The 19,235-nt window shown below is 41.6% G+C and overlaps 1 protein-coding gene across 5 annotated transcripts in view; it reads right to left on the bottom strand.

The window, feature by feature from the left end:
* The window catches only part of SUSD6 (sushi domain containing 6), a 77,604-nt gene that overhangs the window by 31,818 nt on the left and 26,551 nt on the right, over positions 1 to 19,235 (bottom strand). The window contains exons 1-3 of one of the 5 annotated variants that reach the window (XM_057367067.1): positions 14,978 to 15,072; positions 14,374 to 14,561; positions 9,811 to 9,840 (exon numbers count right to left, since the gene is read on the bottom strand). In XM_057367067.1, the coding sequence (XP_057223050.1) occupies positions 9,811 to 9,840; positions 14,374 to 14,494 (151 nt within the window). In that variant the 5' untranslated portion in view covers positions 14,495 to 14,561; positions 14,978 to 15,072. The other 4 variants (XM_057367075.1, XM_057367061.1, XM_057367052.1 and 1 more) reach the window with 4 other exon arrangements.

Below are 19,235 nucleotides of genomic sequence, written 5' to 3' on the forward strand. Positions count from 1 at the left end.
TCTACTGCACCTATCTTTTCCTCATAATAGCTGTGCTTCTTGAAGTTCTCTCTTACTGGTCCTTTTAAACCCCTCATCACAGTGATGGTCACCCTAGTGTGTAGAACAYGCTCCAACAAGAGCATTCCTCTGTTACAGAGGCAGTTTGTGATTATGTATCTTCTGATTCAAGGACACATACCTTTGCCAATTACAGAAACTGCCTGCACTGAGAAGTAAAGAAACTTTTAAAGCTTTATTTTAACACAATTAGAACAGTTTGAAAGTAAGAAGCTATGATCATGTGTCAGGCAGAGCTACATGGGCTGTTGTTATGCGTTCCAAAGACAACTGCTTGGAAACTTCTAATCCCAGTCTAGCACATCTACTGGCAACAGATTTCCAGTCCAGCCTCTGCAAAAAGCTCCCAGAAAGTTTTTCTATACCAGTCCATTCTGAGAGCAGTCCATTCATGTAGCTGCAGTTAAAACATTCAGACATATTGAGTGCCTTGCTTTCCTCAGTAAAAATGGTCAAAAGCAAGGTTCACGACAAGGGGAACTTAACACGGAAATCCTCTTGAGCAACCAGCCTGTAGTGACTTTCTGCCTAGAAGTGCAAAATGCCTGCACAGACAGAGCTTTACTGCAGTTAAGGGGATCTCCAGGGCTGCAGTGGCCGAGAGGAACAGGAAGGATGGTTTTGCAACAGGTGCAGATAGTATTGTCTGGGGATACATAACCACCAAGAAGAAAAGGCATTTGATACTACACTGCCCTCCTGAAACAACACAGAGCAGGTTGCCACCACTGCAAATTGTTCAAGGAAATGGATTTAAGTCTTCTTTCAAATGTTCCCTTATTCTGCCTATGGTCAAGTAACCTTTGGAGAAAGCCAGCTTCAGTGTCTGTTCATGGATTTCCAAATGTTACTCAGTTGCTTTGTTACTCAGAGTAATCTTATTTCACTCAGTTGTCATGGGAATTTGCAACTCTCTTTCCCGAAGGTACTGCYGACAAATTTAAGCAGCAGTACACTAAATCACTCTTTCAGATTGTTAAACACACCGGGCAATTTTCAGCAGTGTTTGCAKGATTTGAGACAACCTCTCCTAACCAATTACCAGTGGGATACGAGCACTTTGGACAATTTCATTTGATGGTRATGGACCTGACATCAGAGTCATCCCACCAGGTATCCTCCTAATTTAAAGAAGATGCAATGCTGTTTATTTTTACTATTTACTWGCTTAGCTGCCATATCACTTTATAAAGACCTGTTCAAGCTGACAAAAGAACAATTTAGTGGAATCTAAACTATACCATTAAGAAGTAAGAGATTTCTGACATGCTTTATTTATTATACTAAGAACTTTTTCTGGCACTCTGCCCCATCTCCTTTCTCCCACCTCATGCACTCTTGCTGCTTGTTACACAGAATCCCATTACTCCATATAGCCATTTCCTTTCCATATTTGTCTCTATTTTTTGCTTACAGGAACAAAAGAAAGAACAACTTTATTATTATAAGGATCTATTTGAAAATCAGTTATCTCACTTGCTTCCCYGCATTTAAAATTGCATTGTATATTYCCCTGGTTTTCCCCTCTTAATACATCAGAGGCGTATTAATTCAGTTCTCAACAACTGACACAAAGCACTTACAATGAGGGATATAGCGGTTAAGGTCTTATGTCTTCAATTATTTTTACTGAATTGCCACTTCTTTTAAAATTTGCAGTCTTGTAAGAAGTACATTTGAAAAAACCCACAAGTTTGCTACAAGCTATTTCCAAGTAATTAAATTCATTAATCCAMACAGGGAGCAAGGGAAATAAAACTACTTTCTCCTTCATGCTTTTTTCCCCTCCTCCTACTCCATAATAATTATAAACGCTCTTAACTCAGTAAATATTATGAGCAGTGCTTATTCATTCTGGTTTTCGCTGTCCTTATCTTTCTTTTGCAAGCCTTAAAACAATAATTGCAATGAAATGGGAAAGAATAASAAGGTTTGCCCCACAGTAAACCTAAAACTTGATCAGCCTCTCAGAAACCAGGCTGTCGCTTCTTGCATTATYTAGTTCTTAGGTTTTTAGTTCACAGAATTCAGATCTCCAGTTTTACTTTTTCTGCAGCTTGCTTCCACCATGATACTRATTATTTAATTTCTATCACCGCTACCAGAAAAGGAGTCTCAAAAAGAGGATGTAGAAACTCACACATCCCAAAAYCAGCCACACATAGATGCACAGGAGCTAAGTGAACTGCAAATTCAAAACCCTGTACAGCTAGAGCTGGTTGCACAGCAACTTGGTGCAGCTTGATGACTGCAATAAAATTGCAAGAATCAGGAGTTAAGTTTCACAAAAGAATTTTTATTACTAAACAAGACCCTTCCTAAGGAACCACCCTGATATCCCATGCCTGGGCACAGAAGTGATTTTTTTCACACCACAAGATGTGTGGAAGACAGACAATGAATAGGATGCATGTGCTGCCCATTTCCTTTTGTTGAAATATGCAARACAAACGAGTATAATGTAATTTCTTTCTGTAACCATGACTTCAGGACAGTTCTCTAGCACAGAGCTATGATMATAACACAGACCCTTTAACTTTTCCATCAGGAAATCCTCAGTCACTCCAAATCAGCAAGAAAGAATGCTATCAGAAACAACTTCATATCTGCCAGCCCACATTTATGYCAATAAACAATCAGCTTCCTTGCAACAACAACCCACTTTTAACATGGCATGGACACCTTCATCAACCCTTCAGGATCCACGATGGGAGGAGGGGTAAAAAATGACAGAGGTAACCAGAAAGCAGCTTTTCAATTCAAGCCAAAATACCCTCCCCTCAGAACTCGGGGGTTGTGGTAATCCCGTTTTTGAAATGCTAATGTCATTACAACCATAGCACCAGAAGACAAGCATGGGCCTGAGTGACAGAGCCTCTGCTATGCCCTTACACAGATAATTTAAACTGGGCCTTTTGTAACTCTCGTCCCCAAAGCTCCCTGCCCCGCATCATGCTTGACAGGAGCTGCAGCTGCCATCCGACCCTCCCGAGGAGCAGGGGTGCAGAGATCAAGCTGATGAATTCATGCGTGCGGGCCGGGGGCGCAGCAGCCGTGCGCTGCAGCCTTGTGTTCTCTGAACACGCAAGCCAGGACAAAGATGGGCTCGGGGAAGACTCAACACAAGACAAAGCAAAAGGTCCCCGACTGCTGTCTTGTTACTGATAAACAGTTGCACAACAGTAAAAATCACTACAGCTGGTCATTAAACTGGGCACAGCATATATCGGTGTAGGAGAGCATGGCTCACAGAAACTAATCAACATAAATGCACTTATCCTCACCACTCGGGGAACCAGCTCAGCCTTAGGAACAAATTCCTCCCATGGACAAAGCTACTCCAAAGGGACAGAGAACAGTCAACTTCCCCAGCAAAAGCAACTGGAACTATTTGCTGTGATGGGATTGGAGACCACACCAGGCACCACAAGGAGGGCCTTCTAGTACTTTTTTCAATTCAGTTTTCAGGTTTTGTTGCCTCTGATACCAGTCAGAGAAAACCAACTTCAAGTGATTATTCTGTTGTAAATACTACAGGATTTACTGCCAAAGTGTTTTCTGCAACTTACCATTTCCTACTATCTCCCAGAGAATCTCCCACTATATGAAAAAGGGACCCCTACCACAATGCCTAAGAAGCATATCAAGTTAAGTTTCACACCAAGTGAAATACAGGTTAACTGGAAGAGCAAACTACAGAYTGAAACATTTGCCATTCATAAACACTGCTACATTTACAGCAATTCTCACTTCACCATGGTATTTGGTGAAGGTACCCTAAACGCACWGTCAAAGCTGGTGAAAGCAGGTGATTGTCCTGCTCTGCTCTKCACTGGTGTGGCCTCRTCTCGAGTCCTGTGTGCGGTTTTGGGGGCATCAGGTGCACAGTTTTCGGGGTGTCCTTTGCGGGGAGCAGGAGTTGGACATAAAGACCCCGATGGATCCTTTCCAACTCAGCACATTCTATGGGTCTCTGAAATACATAAGAGTCCCTCATCCTGCTCCTGCTTAGGTGTTTGAACTCCTACTTACAGAGAAGTATCTAYATTTAATGAGGAGGTGGGCCTCTACTGCCAAGAAAGAAGGGTGACAGACCATTCTGGAAAGAGAGATGTGTTTGGTTTCATTTGTGCACAGGGTATGCTGGCAAGCAGCTTTGAAACCTTGGGTTCAGTGGCAGCATTTTAGAAATAAAACCACAAAAGCTCAGATTCTGCAGGCACCCTCCCTCGGTGCTACTAACTAACCAAAGTCAGGAGAAAAACTTCCTCTGTCTGAAGCAAGTAATTAAGTCAAGAGTTCAGCGGATGGAAACAGACTTAATGATAAGATGCTTCCCTGCTGTCAGAGGATGTAGAACAGACATTAATTTTCATCCTCTCAAATCCCTCCACGGCAGCCAATGCAGCCAAGCATGAAAAACTCCTGACCTGCCTCAGASAAGTGGCCAGAGGTATGCAGTAAAATAGTTATAAATTTGCTCACCTTGACTGTAGTCAGAGAATGAATCTCTTCACAACACCCCCAATTAGCAGCTTATTCCAATCTCTCTTCGTTTCACTAACAGCAAGAATCAAGGATGCTAAAAGCAGCCCTACCTAGGTACCAGATGACAGAACACAATATTCCTTTTCCCCCATGCAGTCATACCATTGCCTACATAAGGACWCAACTCATACACAGGATCATCAGAAAGACCTGGTTTAAGTGGGAMCAAACACAGCCAAAGCAATATTGACAGGAAAATCTGCAAAGATGTTTAGCTCTGAGGAGTCTCCACAGCTGGGTGACAGCCAAGAGGCAGTCCATTCTCCAGGGTGCTAAGAGGAGGCAGAACCTCTCACAGGAGCTGAGCTCTTTCAGCATAGCCCTCACACTACACTTCCAGTGTGCCCACCAGAGGCATGGCCCTATGCCAGGCACACACCTCCTCTCCCACACAGCACAAATGTGCTAGCAGGGCCTGACAGCCAATCTGGTGATCRGCTTCTGTATTCCACCATCGCTCCAGGGACAAAACTGAACAAGAATCCTGTACCAACACAGAGCTCAGTTCCCCCTCACCTGTTCCAAAAGTGGAGTCTAGCTTACTAAATGCCATGGAAGAAACAGTCACCATCAAAGCACAGTCAACTTGAAGATAACATTTAAATATTTRAGAAGTGAATGCAAATAAAGAGATTCAAAGTGAGAAGGCTCAAAGGTTAAACCTGTTTTGGGCTAATGGCAGTAACTTTTGCAGCAAGACTAGCTGCTGGGAAAAGCAAAGAAGTGGAGGGCTAAAACAATAAAACTGAAAAAACTGAACATGCCACCTTCATGGGTTTCACTAAGACTTTAAGGCAAACTCTTTGCAGGTTGTAACTATGTGACTTGTGACTATGTTTAGATTTTTCAGCTCATGTATGAAAAATTAATAATTTCCTCATTTGAGTGAAAAGTGACACTTGAACCTCAACACACAAATGATCGAGCTTTCACTKTTTCTTAGTATCTTACAACATAAATAATTTACACCAAAGAAAGTGTTTACAATGAAACCTGAACATTGTTCTCCAGGAGCATTCAACTGTTAYTTTTGCTAGGGAAAGCAAAACCAGTGACAGAAAGGAAGTTCTAGCTTTAGGATAATACAGAGTATTACAAATACTTTATATAGTTTGCCTGTGAAAAAGAGATGTRCTGCAGCACAAAGCATGGCTCAGCACAACTCTTACAGTATGGTCCTTTACAAGAAGCACACCAGCAGGCCTARAACTTGAACTACTGGAGACAGGTTACACAGCAGGGGCATCCCCAAGGCTCTGAGTTTCAAAGGTAGCTGCTCTGAAGTTACCAGTGGAACAGGCACAAGGAAAYTGTTAGAAATCCACTTTTCTTATCTCCTCCATGATGGAGATAAATCAACAGCTGTGAGTTTTGTATGACACACTGGAAGCACATTCCTAAAGGTCTCTGCAGCACCAGTTAAGTCTCTGTGAGATAAGTCTCCAGCCTGCTGGTGGTCCAGAAAAAYGGCAGCACCAGGTCACTTACCCACTCTAATATAATTCCATTCCACACATAGAGAGACATACAGACCCCACCTGGAAAGCATCATCATTGGCAAGGACTGCTGACAAGGATCCAGGGTTAGGCAGCTTTGATAGGTTTCAATTCTTTACAAAAAGGGCTCCTCTACAGTGGCTGAAGCAGCCAAACAAGCACAGGATAGGAGGAAGAGGAAAGCAGCTTTTTACCATTAAAGTGAACATAAACTAAGATAAGCAGAACGTTGAGAAAGTTAGATACTACTCTAAACATGGCAGCAACTTCCACTTGAAATCCCTCCCTACATCATCTTTCACACTAAACTGCTATATGGTCTTTCACTGTTTCTCACCTGCCCAGATCACCATCCATAATGTTAGAGCACTTAKAGACAGGCACAGCCAGTGCTCCAGTAACTGGCATCTTCACCCTGATCTGCTTCTGCCTTCAGATTTCGGCACTGAAGCTTCAGTCCCCAGAGGGCMTACACACTTTGTAACCCCAAAATTCTTAAACTCTGTCAGTGTCTCACAAGTCAGTCTTGTTGCCCACAGAAAAGTCTCAAAACCTTGATGCTGTAAAAGTATCCTGCATTCAGACACTCTTACCTAATCCTGAAAAAATAAACACACATATATTTTTCTACTGGAGTTCTCCCTCCCAAGGCCATACTATTCTCAACTGTTCTGATCTGTTTACATAACTAAAACACTACCATCTTTTAGGATTTGTGCTACTTAACCACCAAGTCACTAATTGGCTTTTTAAACCACTAGGATCTTTTTTGCAACTCCACCTCTGGAAACATTCACCCTCCTGTTTTGCTGCACACTCCTATCTCCCCTCCTCTCCTTCCYAGAATCTTATCTCTACTGTTCCTAATTCACCTTCAATCTATTCTGTCATCTTCCTACAAATCCCCATTTGCCTCTAGTCCTTTTCTATGCCTGCAGAGTCTCCAGATAGGTCMATTTCCTTCAAGATATTCTAGTTTGACCTAAACCAGAAAAACTTCACCTGTTGTCTCATCAGCTGATATGTCTGTTAAAAAAGAAGCACAACAAAAGTTGTCTAAACAACAAAATTGGTAAGAGCACAAAAAAGTGGACAGTTTCATGTCTGACACAAAATTCTTTAAACACCATGTTCATCTTTTTCTCAGAACGTAGAAAATGTTCTTTTCTGTGCCCAAACAAGAAAYATTTCCCAAACAAGAAAAATATTCAAGAAATTGAACTAAGATGACTRTCTAGACCTAAAATGCTGAGCCCACAGGATTTCAATATGCTCTTTTGTTACCCTACTGTTCAATTCTTTGGCTTCTGCTCCCACTGAAAAGCTTCTTACTATGCCAGGTGAATAAACAAACCTATTGTTGCATTCACAGCATCACAYTTTTAGAGAAGGAGCACAGAAGGCATCTCCATCCAGCACCAGCCATACCAAAGTACACAAGCAATAAGGGAGCATCCCCACATTTTCTTGAGATTAGGCAGTCTTCTCAGCACAGGAAATCCAGAAGTTCCCCTCCCCATTCCATAATAAAAGGATCACTGTGCTAGGCTGGCCCAAAAGCTCATTTTATTCTTCAACAGTTTAGCAACAAGCCCCCTCCAGCCCAATCCATCTAGCACATGCTGTAACTCATCTATGCATCCCCGTACCTAAGGGGTTGCTTCAAATCCCTTCAACAACATCTGGAAGCAGTCCTCCAACTCCAATGCAACACTTTGCAGAAGCAGAGCCTCAGGAATTCCTGTTTGCTAGGGAAGATGAATGCCCTCCAGAGGTTTTAGTTCATTAAAAGGAAAATGTGTTTTTCAATGCAGATCAGCACACAGATAAGCAGGTACAACCTCTTGTGACAATGCCATAATYCTGTTCCAATTACTCTCACAAAGGTAAAACATTTCTGAGCTTGCTGTTCAGGTGCCTTTAGTATCCTGTCTTCACTCCTGACTACAGGCAGCTTGTTCCCAGCAGTGTTCTAGCAGTCCTCATCTAGACTCAGATTGCTGAGGTTAGCAGTTTGACAGATTCAGCCACAAAAGACTCAACAATCTACAGCTTCCCACCTTGCCCTACCACTCGTTTCCTCCTTATCAACCATGTCAGCGTGCTGAGGTCATACCCACAGCTTGACACACCACACACCAACCYATTCCAGCAGTATTTGCAGTAATAGCCCAGGCTGAAGTTTGCCATAGTTCCACAGCAAATTTACTTCCTGCTCTGCCATCCCCACTGCAGAATCACTATGAGCTGACAGCATAAACAGCAAGCAGCACTTCAGTTAAACGTAAGGGCTGGAGAARCAAAGGCAGACATGGGTTGCACAAACGAAAAACATTCCACATATGCTAAAAAAATAGTGCCTCAGCTGCACTGGGAACCAATGCAGGACTGAAAAGGGACAGAAGTAGGAAAGGAATTGCCACAAGGTGATAAGCAAACTTTCTTCTACCCCACTGTCAGGACTTTTTTTATGATACTAGGGAAAAACTCAAACTCTTCTCAAATGATTGACTCAAGCAAATAAAGAGGAAGGATTCAGTGAAAATAGGAAGAAAAAGACAGAGAAATCTGTATCTTCAGCCTAGCAGGCAGCAGTCCTCAAGGGACACCAGGWTGGTGTTCAATCAGAACCTGGACTGTAGTTCACAGCTAGTTTCTCCTGAAGAACAAATGACATTCAGCACCCCTCCTGCTTCCCTCTACAATGAAACTCCTACCGGTTTCCATCTTTCTCATTCTAACCCAAGAAGCTACTGTGAATTGGACCAGACAACTCTTGAGGTTTTTTTCTAAAACAGATTATTTTCATGCTAGCAACCATAGCCAAGTACTGAAAGCCCCCTAATACTACGTGTGTGTGCTACTACTCTTCCTCCCAGGAATAATATTCAGGCATTGAATAAAAAGAGAGGATTCAGATGATTCCATCAGTATTTCTCTTAACCCCCACTTTCTGAATCCCAAAATTTGAGAGGTGATAAAATTCCCCTCCCACACCTTTTAACTCTTCTTCATTCATCCATTCCCCTCAGATTGTGTTCCTGTGTTCCTTTTTCATTTTTATTTTCAGAGCAGGGATTAAAGTTCAGACTAAACAGATCATATTTCAGAGTTTAACAAAATCAGAAAAATTTATTTTATACATTTAGAACAGATAAGGAAATCAAATATACTTCCCAACTCCTTCCAAAGTTGCACATATTCATAACATACCCACTGGAAAGACTAGACTTCTTCTGAGCACATGAAATGAAAAGCAGTAGTATTCAGTGGAATATACCAACAATCACGCTGAGATGTTCACTTTTCTTGATTAAAGGAAACAAAAGATTTTTTTGCCTCAACCTCAATATGTCCTGTCAATACTCTGTCAGCCCCTCAAAACTCTCACAAGCAGCATCTCATGAAATATTTATTCTGATTCGTTGTTTTCTTGAGYCATTTGAAGTTAAATGCTGTAGAAGGCACAGGGATCCCTTCAAGCACGGTGAAARATAGGAAGCTGATCTCCCTCTCTCAAACTGAGGGCAGCTGTCTTTCCCAAATACAAGGGTCAGAAATGAAAATGGGGCATAGAAATGAATCTCAGCCTATCCAACACAGCAAAAAGGACAATGGGAATCCAAGCTCACAGCCACTTTATATTACCCAGTAAAATATTTCACCCATTTCCCATAATACAGCAGTGAATTTAAGTTTACTCACATGCAGATCCTTTGGATTTGCTTAGCCAACCTAGGACAGACAAAAGGAAAATTCAGGATTATTATTATTACGCTATCACGATTTAAGCTAGCAGTTAGCACCAAACATCACAATGCTTTAATTCAYTTTTTAGCCACTGGAACTCCTTAATATTTAACAAGTCATGTGGCTTCTTGAGATCCTTGTTACACCCTTCAAGGCATTTASTTAAAAATGCCTGAATCAGTGTGCATAGCAGGATGATTATTACTATTATTATAATTATTATTATTAGCATCATCATCTAATTCTGAGACCATCTGCATCTGCTTCCTAGCCATCTCTGCATMGTCATCATCATCATCATCTGAGACCATCTGCTTCCTAGCCATCTTTGCAGGCTGGCTGTTATTCTGCAGCTCCTCACCAWGCTCTTCCATATCACTCTGCTCTTATTAAGCTCTCCAAAGGGAGTCAAAAGCAGAATTTCTTCTGAAAATGCTYCCCCTTCTTTCCATGAAGAACACCACACTGCTTTGGGCTGACCSTGTAAGTTCTCCAAACCCACACTTAACATGAGGCATTGAGATTAGAATCAAGATCATATGTTCATGCATGACACCTTCYACATTTCTGTCAGGCCTCCAACGCTCTAGTGTCCTTGTTTTCATGGCCATTGAATTCATTCCTAGCTGTATAAACGCCTTCCTTTCAGCTACATAATCAGAGACAAAGAAAAACTCTGCTTTGCACAGATTCCCAAAGAATAGGAACAAGTCTGAATCTGCTCCATGAGTGGAGCACGCTCTAACAAGCTGCTCCGTGCAATGCAAACAAATACCAGTGGTATCCAAGAGCTTCTGTGCAGAATAACCTTGGCACTGAAAAGACCTTAGAACAGCAAGCAGCAGATTGGCTGCATTTGCGTCAGAGACAACACACAGGAATGAAGTCGTTTCAGTTTATTCAAGCTCAATTTATCACTTTAATGGCAATCCTAAAAATTAAAGAGCTAACTTTAYAGCATTTCACACGTGCAGACAAAATCAGACTGTGTCTAAATCTAAATGGACTTAGATTCACTAAGCCTGCATTATTATTATTTTTAAAGGTTAATATTTAAACTGTCTCCTTTATGGGTATTGATATTTGTTTAATTCAGGGTGTTTAATACTTTTACCAACACATTTATTTGCGTTTTCCAGGATCAGGGGATGTTATTATCAATAATGAAAGGCCAACCTGTTTTGATAGGCTTCTGACAGAGCCAGTCATGACTCCAAGAGAGATTACACATTTGGAACATAAATCACAGGAAGCTTTCAGAGTATTTTACACACTGCATGTTAAAATTTAATGAATAACTTAATCTGATCCACTGTCATTCTTCCAAAAATAGCTTTGCCAGGTAAGAGGACCATTGTGAATGAGATACAAACATAAGGCTTTAAAGGACAGAGATAGGAGGGACCAGGGTGGGGGGAAGAATTAGAAAAACAACAGCAACAAAGAATGGAGAAACATTATCTGTGGAAATGCAGACAAAAAGGCTGCCACTGCCCCTCTTCAGCACTTCAAAGATTCCCCACCTCTATCTACTAAGCATCCTGGCTCTTAGTTTAATTCCAGATGAACCCTCAAAGAAACAGAAGAGACAGATGAAGAACTATGCTTCAGTATTACTGAGAAGCTTTCTAAGTCTCCTTGCCTGCTCATTCCTTCGCTATTTCCCACAAGTAATCTTGGAGAACTTGCCAGACAAGGAAAAATGGTACAACAGTGATAAAACCCAAAAAATATTTCTGAGTAGCACTCAAGTTTCCATAAATCCTCCTCTTCTGACAAAGCTTCACTGCTTGCCCATTACCAAATGCGGCGTTTGTTTTGTGTTAATATATGTGCAGTGGTTATTTTAGTATCCATGGATATCTTCCCATGAAAAGGGAACAGTTTCCTCAAATTCTGCAGTGTGTTTAGTGACTAAGCAACTTATATGCATCTCATGGTACTCGAGGATATTTGGATAGAATGCTTAAGACACAGTATTGAGGATTTTTCTTTAAAATCCATATATAAATAAAATCAATTTATTACCAGAGGACAGAGCAGATGCTTGCTGACTGAAAATGAGTCTGCTCTCTGCATTAACCACATGGCAAAGAGAACATCTTCCTGCCCAGATCATGAATATATCTCTAAGCTTCCTGGAACTTMAGCAATAGAATTTTTAAGCAGCAAAATTATTCCAATACAATATACCTCATATGGTTTTATATCTGTGAATCACAAGCTCTGCTTTCTCACTCAGAGCTGAGCCAGGCATTGTCTCCATGTCTGTCGTTTTATGAGAACATCCTTCAGCTTTTGTAGCAATTGTGAGCACATCACATTGGCCCCACATTCAAGATAAGCATTACAACCAAGAGATTTAATACAATCTCTTGCTTCATGTTAACATCGTTTTGCTCTGCTTGCTCTGAACAACTTCGCTACACAAAGTAATAAAGTGAGGATGGCGAGGTGGTGGGGGAACAAAGATGAGGGAAAGATGATTTTCCAAGCGCCTCGCCAGTACTCTTTGTTTCTCCATCTGGCTCTCTGCTCCTCGGCTGACTTGCTCATTAATGTTACTCATGGCTGGCACACTGCTGCAGGTGCAGCTCCCAGGGCCTGTGATGCATCATTGAGCACCCCCATCCCTCCCAGCAASTGGCACTCGGGTTGCCACCTCCCAGGCTCAGAAAAACCGTACATGGAAGCGCTSCTCAGCAAGCACTGTCCCAGGATTTTTTCCCCTGTGTTCTTGCCCTCTGCTATGATCCTGGCTCCGCTCTGTTTTCTCACTTCCCCTGCAGGAAGTGCGTTCTTGCCTAGCCACTATAATTCTGTTTAGCTGATGATCTGCCTTGAGCAGTTCACCACAACTGGTTTCAGATCCTGATGCAAAAAGAACACAGAAAGGGAAACACAAAGCAGAATCACTCTCGGCTCTTCTGGCATGCCTAACTAATGCTTTTGTAATGTGATTGGATGTCTCAAMAATTGTATTAAAAAGGCCTGCCAGTGTTGCGGCAGCTTTTCCCCATCCAGCAGCCCGTRCAGCACAAGGCATTTGCATACTGATTACAGTCTCAGTTGAAGGTGCTGCAGTGCTTAATGGGAGTTTCAGATGGTGATGGTGCCCCAGGCTGGGAGGCGTATCTGACAGACCTACATCTGAAACCAGGCAGTGACACTATCACCAACAACAGCAAAGGTGTAARAAAACATGGATAGATCAGATCCAAAAAAATATTGTACCCTTCCCACTCTCACTAACTATTCACAATAATTTGTCATGCTCTCAAGCAAGTCCCCCTCACCCCCTCATTACCTACAAGGCAAAAATGAGGTCAGGAAGACATATAAGCCTGGAGTATCTGATTTCAGCAGTCGCTCCCTTCCTAAACAAAGAGCTAGAAATAGTAAAAGGAAATAAACTCCTCCTCCAGAAGTTTTCAGCACCAGCAGAGTTTTCCATACAAGATCACCTCACCTTTGAGTGCATCTGGCAGCTAATGTTTATTCTGCTCTACCACACTGATGCTGAGGAATGTTGGTCACATGACATTCTCAACTGCCATGATATGTCAAATAAATAGGACTTTTTAGAATTATGTCAGGAACTGAGGATTTCTTTTCAAAGGCAAGCTAATGCTCTACATTACAATAGCTGGTCAAATCAAATCTATGTCTCTCTGTGGGATTAACTCCTTCAAAATTCTTGGAAGAGCACACAAAGTTCCTCCTTCCATCTCAAGCCTCCTATGACCAGGCATCTCTCTATAGGCAAAAACTACATCATGGCTGGTCTGAGAAAAAAAAGACATATTTCAGGGTATACTTGGTAATCAAGCACACATTTCACATCATGCATTTCCTTCTGAGTATCCAGTAGATTTCTTTCTTCCACTCATTTCTAAAAGGCAGATCTCTTATCTCTGATGACATTTTATATAWCATCCCATTACACTGCTATTTACACTATTCACAACACTTATCCATCAGAAAAACATCAAGAGATTAGGGGAAARGGAAAACTTAAGCTGATCTAACAGAGGGGTGCAGGTAGCAGGTGTTGAGGTGTCAGAAGATAGCAYACAAGGAAACACTGAACAGTTTCATCAGCAGTGCAAAAGAGCTGAACACAATCTCTCCTTCTACCCCTTTACGTGAGCAGTTGCTACAGGGCACACAGATAATATTGCCTACATGAGAATCTCACACAAGAAAAACACAATGCCTGCTCTTGAGATGGTCCAAGTGTCCCCAGCTACAGGGAAGGGATGAGAATGGAGGGGAAGAAAAGCCATAGGAATCAAACCTACAGGATGAAGGACAAGCACTTATTTACTACTATGCAAGACTCATTCAGYTCAGACACTTCACACTCTGCTTAACAAGCAGTGATGGAATTTTTCCTGTGAGTACAGAAAGATGTATACAAACACATCAACCATCACCAGTTTTCACCTAAAAATATACAGCAACTTCCAAACATATACATCTCCTCCTCCCTGTAGAATGTATAAAGATTTCACTTACCTGTGGACTGTGCTTCCAAGACAAAGGTACCAAAGATAACTAGCAGACGAAATAACCCATGGCTAGTCAAGGAAAGAGATGATCCTGTGTTGCTCTTTGGTGCTACCATTCCATGGCACATYTTTTACACACCAAAGTTTCTTTCTAAAAAAATCCTGAAAGATCTGGTTGATCAGGAGCACCTCAGTCTAAAAAAAAAAACAGAGACAAAGCAATGAAAAGTAAGTGTTGAGCCAAACACCTACAACATCTGGAGAGGGAAAGGGGAAAGTTAGAAACAAAGAGAAACTTTTAACATGTTCTAGCACTTAAGAATCTTACCAAGTACTCACACTTCTCAAGGAAACAGGAGCAGAAAAAGCAATCTTCTACACAGGAAAGACTAAAAGGAGTTGTGTTATAGAGAGACCATAACTTTTCACTCACTGTCTAATGTTTCAGACATGAAGACTGCCTAGCTTACAATTAATTTTAGCTTTTCCTTTCAAGACAGCCCCAGAGGACATAGCATCTGGAGGATTTGTTTCAAAAATTCTTCAAGAGAGACAGTCTTCCTACACCYCCACCACTTTTCAGAGGGTCTCCAAAACACAGCAGACTGTACCAGACAGCTGGGACAAATCAATCGAATGCTTCTTCAGCCACCTGGAGAGACACAGCAAACCTGACAGCCAGCCGGCAGGCAAACACACAGGAGGAGGAATGTAAAACAACTTGCAAACCTCAGGTATAATGATCTGACAGTACAGAGCACAGCAATTAAAATTGCAGGATGTGACACTGCTCATACCTGAGGACTGAGGGATTCACCCACAGTCTATGAGGCACAGTCACAGCAAAAACAGACTTGTACACAAATACAGAAAGCACAGCTGGGAAATAGAGAAAGCACAAAGCTGAACCCTTACTTTTAATGAAGAGCAAGCAGAACACATTTCACCAACTTATTATAGTTTTAACCTGCAAGGCCTCCAATGGTAAACACACCAACAAACAAARAACCAACCAATCAAAACACACCCAGGAAAAAACAAATCAACCAATAAAATAAAAACAACCATATGGAAAAGAAATACATTTCACCTTCCATCCTGCTATTCATTACACATCTAAAGCTCCCAGGTGCAAACAAATTTGCAGAAACTAATTGKTTTTTACACCTGGCAATAGGAATACTTTTAATTTTGGGGAAAATCCCATTCAGTTGCAGCTTCTTCAGTTAAATGAATATTCAGACTGAAGGAGGATTAGGTTTTTTAGGGTTCCTTCAGCAACAACTAGACTACAGAATGAAAAAAATACTCGATGAGAAGAAAGTAAAGACAGTCAACATCTGCCCCATCCTCTCAAGTCAGACCTCTCGCACAGCATCTAAGCTAACATTCAATCGGAGAGGCCAACCTCTGGCCTATACTCCAGGCCACCAGACAGCTGCTCTCCTCTAAGAGTCACTGTTCTACACAGAATTACGGCTCTGACAAAGCAATGCACCACCTTCAGCACAAGCTCTCCTGATTAGATCAGGAAAGGTCTGTCCTCCCTATTGCAATTTAATGAAGCCTCATTAGTATAACAAACTCTGAAAGTATTGCCAAGGTATCTTTTAAAAGGGGGCCCTCCTTGCCCGTGGAACAGTGCATGTCAGGTGACATAGCAGCAGCCAGAAGGAATTGCAAGGAAGAGGACATGCAATTATCACAAAATTTGCTGAGCTGACTGACGTGTGCTACCTTGGCCCAGAGGCATTTCTCCCCCAAAGACTGCACCTGGAAGTCAGTAGTCCAGTTCTGGTCTCTGAACAGACAACAATTCAGAAATAAGTAAAACAGGAATATCTTCTAGGGGAATCAATTATTGTTTATTCTTGATTCCCTAACAGATTGCTCCAAAGCACGGTACKGTTTGTCTCCGTCTTCTAAAATTAGGCATGGTTCCCACATCTCTTTTCAGCTATCAAGTCATTTGAATCCCAGGCTCCTAGGTATCCTATCACAGGACTGGGGCTGCCACATCAGGAACGCTGAAAATTGATGCTGCTCTGACCATGGTAACATCCCACTAAGCCCATTTAGTTCAGCGTGGATTTGAAGGAAACACAAGGGTAGCCAGCCCATTCAGTGGGTGACAGCACCGACAAACCTCTCAGAATTGTTAGGAGACAAAGGGTATAGGTACCACTTGTGAGGATCCTCCCTTTGGGCTTCAGCCTAGTCACAAAACCTGCTCCCAGCCTTGACTGCTCCATGGCAAAATTAGAAGAGAGAGATTCTGACTAGATAAGAAACCATCCTTTCTGCCCAGAGGAGAGGTGGTTTGGAAGCTATTTAGACAGACATTCAATTCTCTGAAAATTGACTGATGTTTTAGTCAGCTTATACCTACAGCTCAGGGGAAAGCAGCTATCATAACAATTCCTCAGACCTCCAACACCTGMCATTAGCTGGAGTGCACCGTAGATCACACACATTAGTCAGAGACACTCTCAGGGACAYAGCTGAACAATTCGAGAGAATCAAAGTATTCACAAAGCACTAAGGAATGGGTTTCTTTAAGAGATACTAGGAACAATGAGGCAGAAGCTGACAGTAGCACATGTATGCAGAGCAAGGGCATTTCAGACCCATTTCACATGCCACAGCCCAGGCTGAAGGGTTATATAAGGATTAAGTTTAAACAAAGATGTTTTCAAAGATAATATTTAATATAGCCAGCAGTGCCCATAAATACAGTAATGAGTGAAGGAGATTCTTCTCTGTTAAAAGTATACCAGTCAATAAGGGTGGAGGGTTTTTTGCTTTCTTTTTAAYGTGAACCTTGAGAAACACCTACTGAATATGGATAAGACAATAAACCATCSTCTATACCCACAAAGTCAACAGCCACACACCCTCTTAGAGAATTCTATGAACAAGTGAAAAGTAGCCATTGCTCCCAGCTTACAGACATCTCCAGCTCTTTCTTCAATTCTTGGCATCAAGCTTCCCTGTGAAGCTTCARCAAGAGTCCCCCTCGTTGCATGGCCAGCCCTGTTTGCACAGGGAGCAGGAATTTGCTTCTACATTTAGTCCTGAAGCAGGCATCAGCTTCCACTGAAACCATGAAGGCCAGACTTCCTGCTTGCTCTTAAACCACAATCAGCCCTCTGCAAAGATGACACACACACATATGGCAGGAGCTCTCTTTAAGATAAGCTCTTTGGGGACCTTTGCCATTTATCTTCCAGACTTTCAGAAACTGCAAACTCATATCCTTTGATTCAAGATCCCTTTACAAGCATGATTAAATTTTCACATGATTATGACTTAATTTTCTTATTTTGCTGTTCTGTCATAGCAGGACTCGTAGGTCCACATGGAAAAGTTTTCTTTGGAATGCCATATGCTCAGGACATGCTCTAGACAACCAGAGACTGGACAGTCTGAAGCTCTCTAGTTGCTCAAGGTGCCTKGCACAGCTATGTCCTCTGTCACTGTTGCTGGAAAACAGGTATTCAACCTGAATTCTTCAAAGTTTATTTAGGGAAGTGTTCAGAATGTTTGGAATGCTACTGGCTAGCTTTTAAATACCATACTTGAAACTTACCAAAAGAAAATTAGCTATCCTCATGCACATCAGAAATCTCTTATTTTATCCACATGGGTTCCCCCTCATAGAATAAGACTCAGACATTGTTTGCTAACTCTTGAATGCACACAGCAAAGATCTTAGCAGTGGCATGAGTGATGGGTGTGCACAGCACAGCTTTTGAAAAGCTAAGCACAAGCATTGTTCTTGCCTCACGGTCATGCTGCAAGTGGAATCTAATGTAATCAGAGGATTTAACCTTCAGCCTTAGCTGCTGGTTTTGTTGTATCCTTATTTTGTCTGCTTTCAAAGAGAAGTTAAGCTGTAAAACAAAAGTCATTCTCTTGGCTGTGAATGAAAAAAAAATGCTGAAAAATCAAGCCCAAGTGCCAGCAGAGGAAAAAAAAAATCCATAATTCTACTTATTTTCTGTGGTTAAACCAGTTTAGTTAAAAGCTTTTTAAAACAGAATGGTATTTTTAACATTTAGGGATAGCATCACAGTTCAATTACACTGTTCAGTTCAAACTAGGCACAAAGGAAAACAACAAAGCCTTTGAAGTTACCTGCAGGCAGTTCAGAAAAATCCTAATCATCTGACTTTTCAGGACAGCCAATTCTCAATTATTCAGRATAATGGGAAAAGGTGGAAGAGGAAAGGAGGAAATACGGAAAGCCAAACAACATCTAACACTCCCCTTCTCCTGCCCAGTAACCAGATGATGTGTTTGGTAGCTTCATTTTACACCTTCATATTTGAATTATGAAAAGGCAGATTTCTGCATAGCACAGTCACAGTATAAGAAGACATTCAAATGGAACAGACTCCTTGCTACAAAGAAGAATCACTAGGAAAGACCAAGCTGCTTATTCTGCAAACTGGAATCCACACACATCCTCCTGCAAACAACCCCATTGCTGAAGTGGAAATTGAACAGTTGGATTTCCTTCCTCATTCCCCAGCTGTGCCAAAGATTTGGCCTATGACCTGCAAATATGCCTGTTTCTTTCACACAGTTGTTTTGGTTTAGCTTTTACCTACTCTCTCCCATGCAGATTTCTAGAACATTTMTTTCAAAATTTTAAATTTAAAAAGAAACCCCAAGAAACTGAATCAATTGTTGGTGATGTACAACTTTCATATGCAAGAGGGAACATACCACAGTTTGCTCAGAAAGAAGCTTGCTGGACAGGTTAAACTCTGAAATTCCATTTTAATCTCTGATAAATGGCATGTGCCATTTATCCACAGACTGACTTAAGGCACACCCAAGCTTTAAGCCAGGGAACYGGATTTT

The sequence above is a fragment of the Malurus melanocephalus genome, unplaced genomic scaffold, assembly GCF_030028575.1.
Source record: "Malurus melanocephalus ecotype Western Australia unplaced genomic scaffold, MMel_1.1 scaffold_2, whole genome shotgun sequence".
NCBI lineage: Eukaryota > Metazoa > Chordata > Aves > Passeriformes > Maluridae > Malurus > Malurus melanocephalus.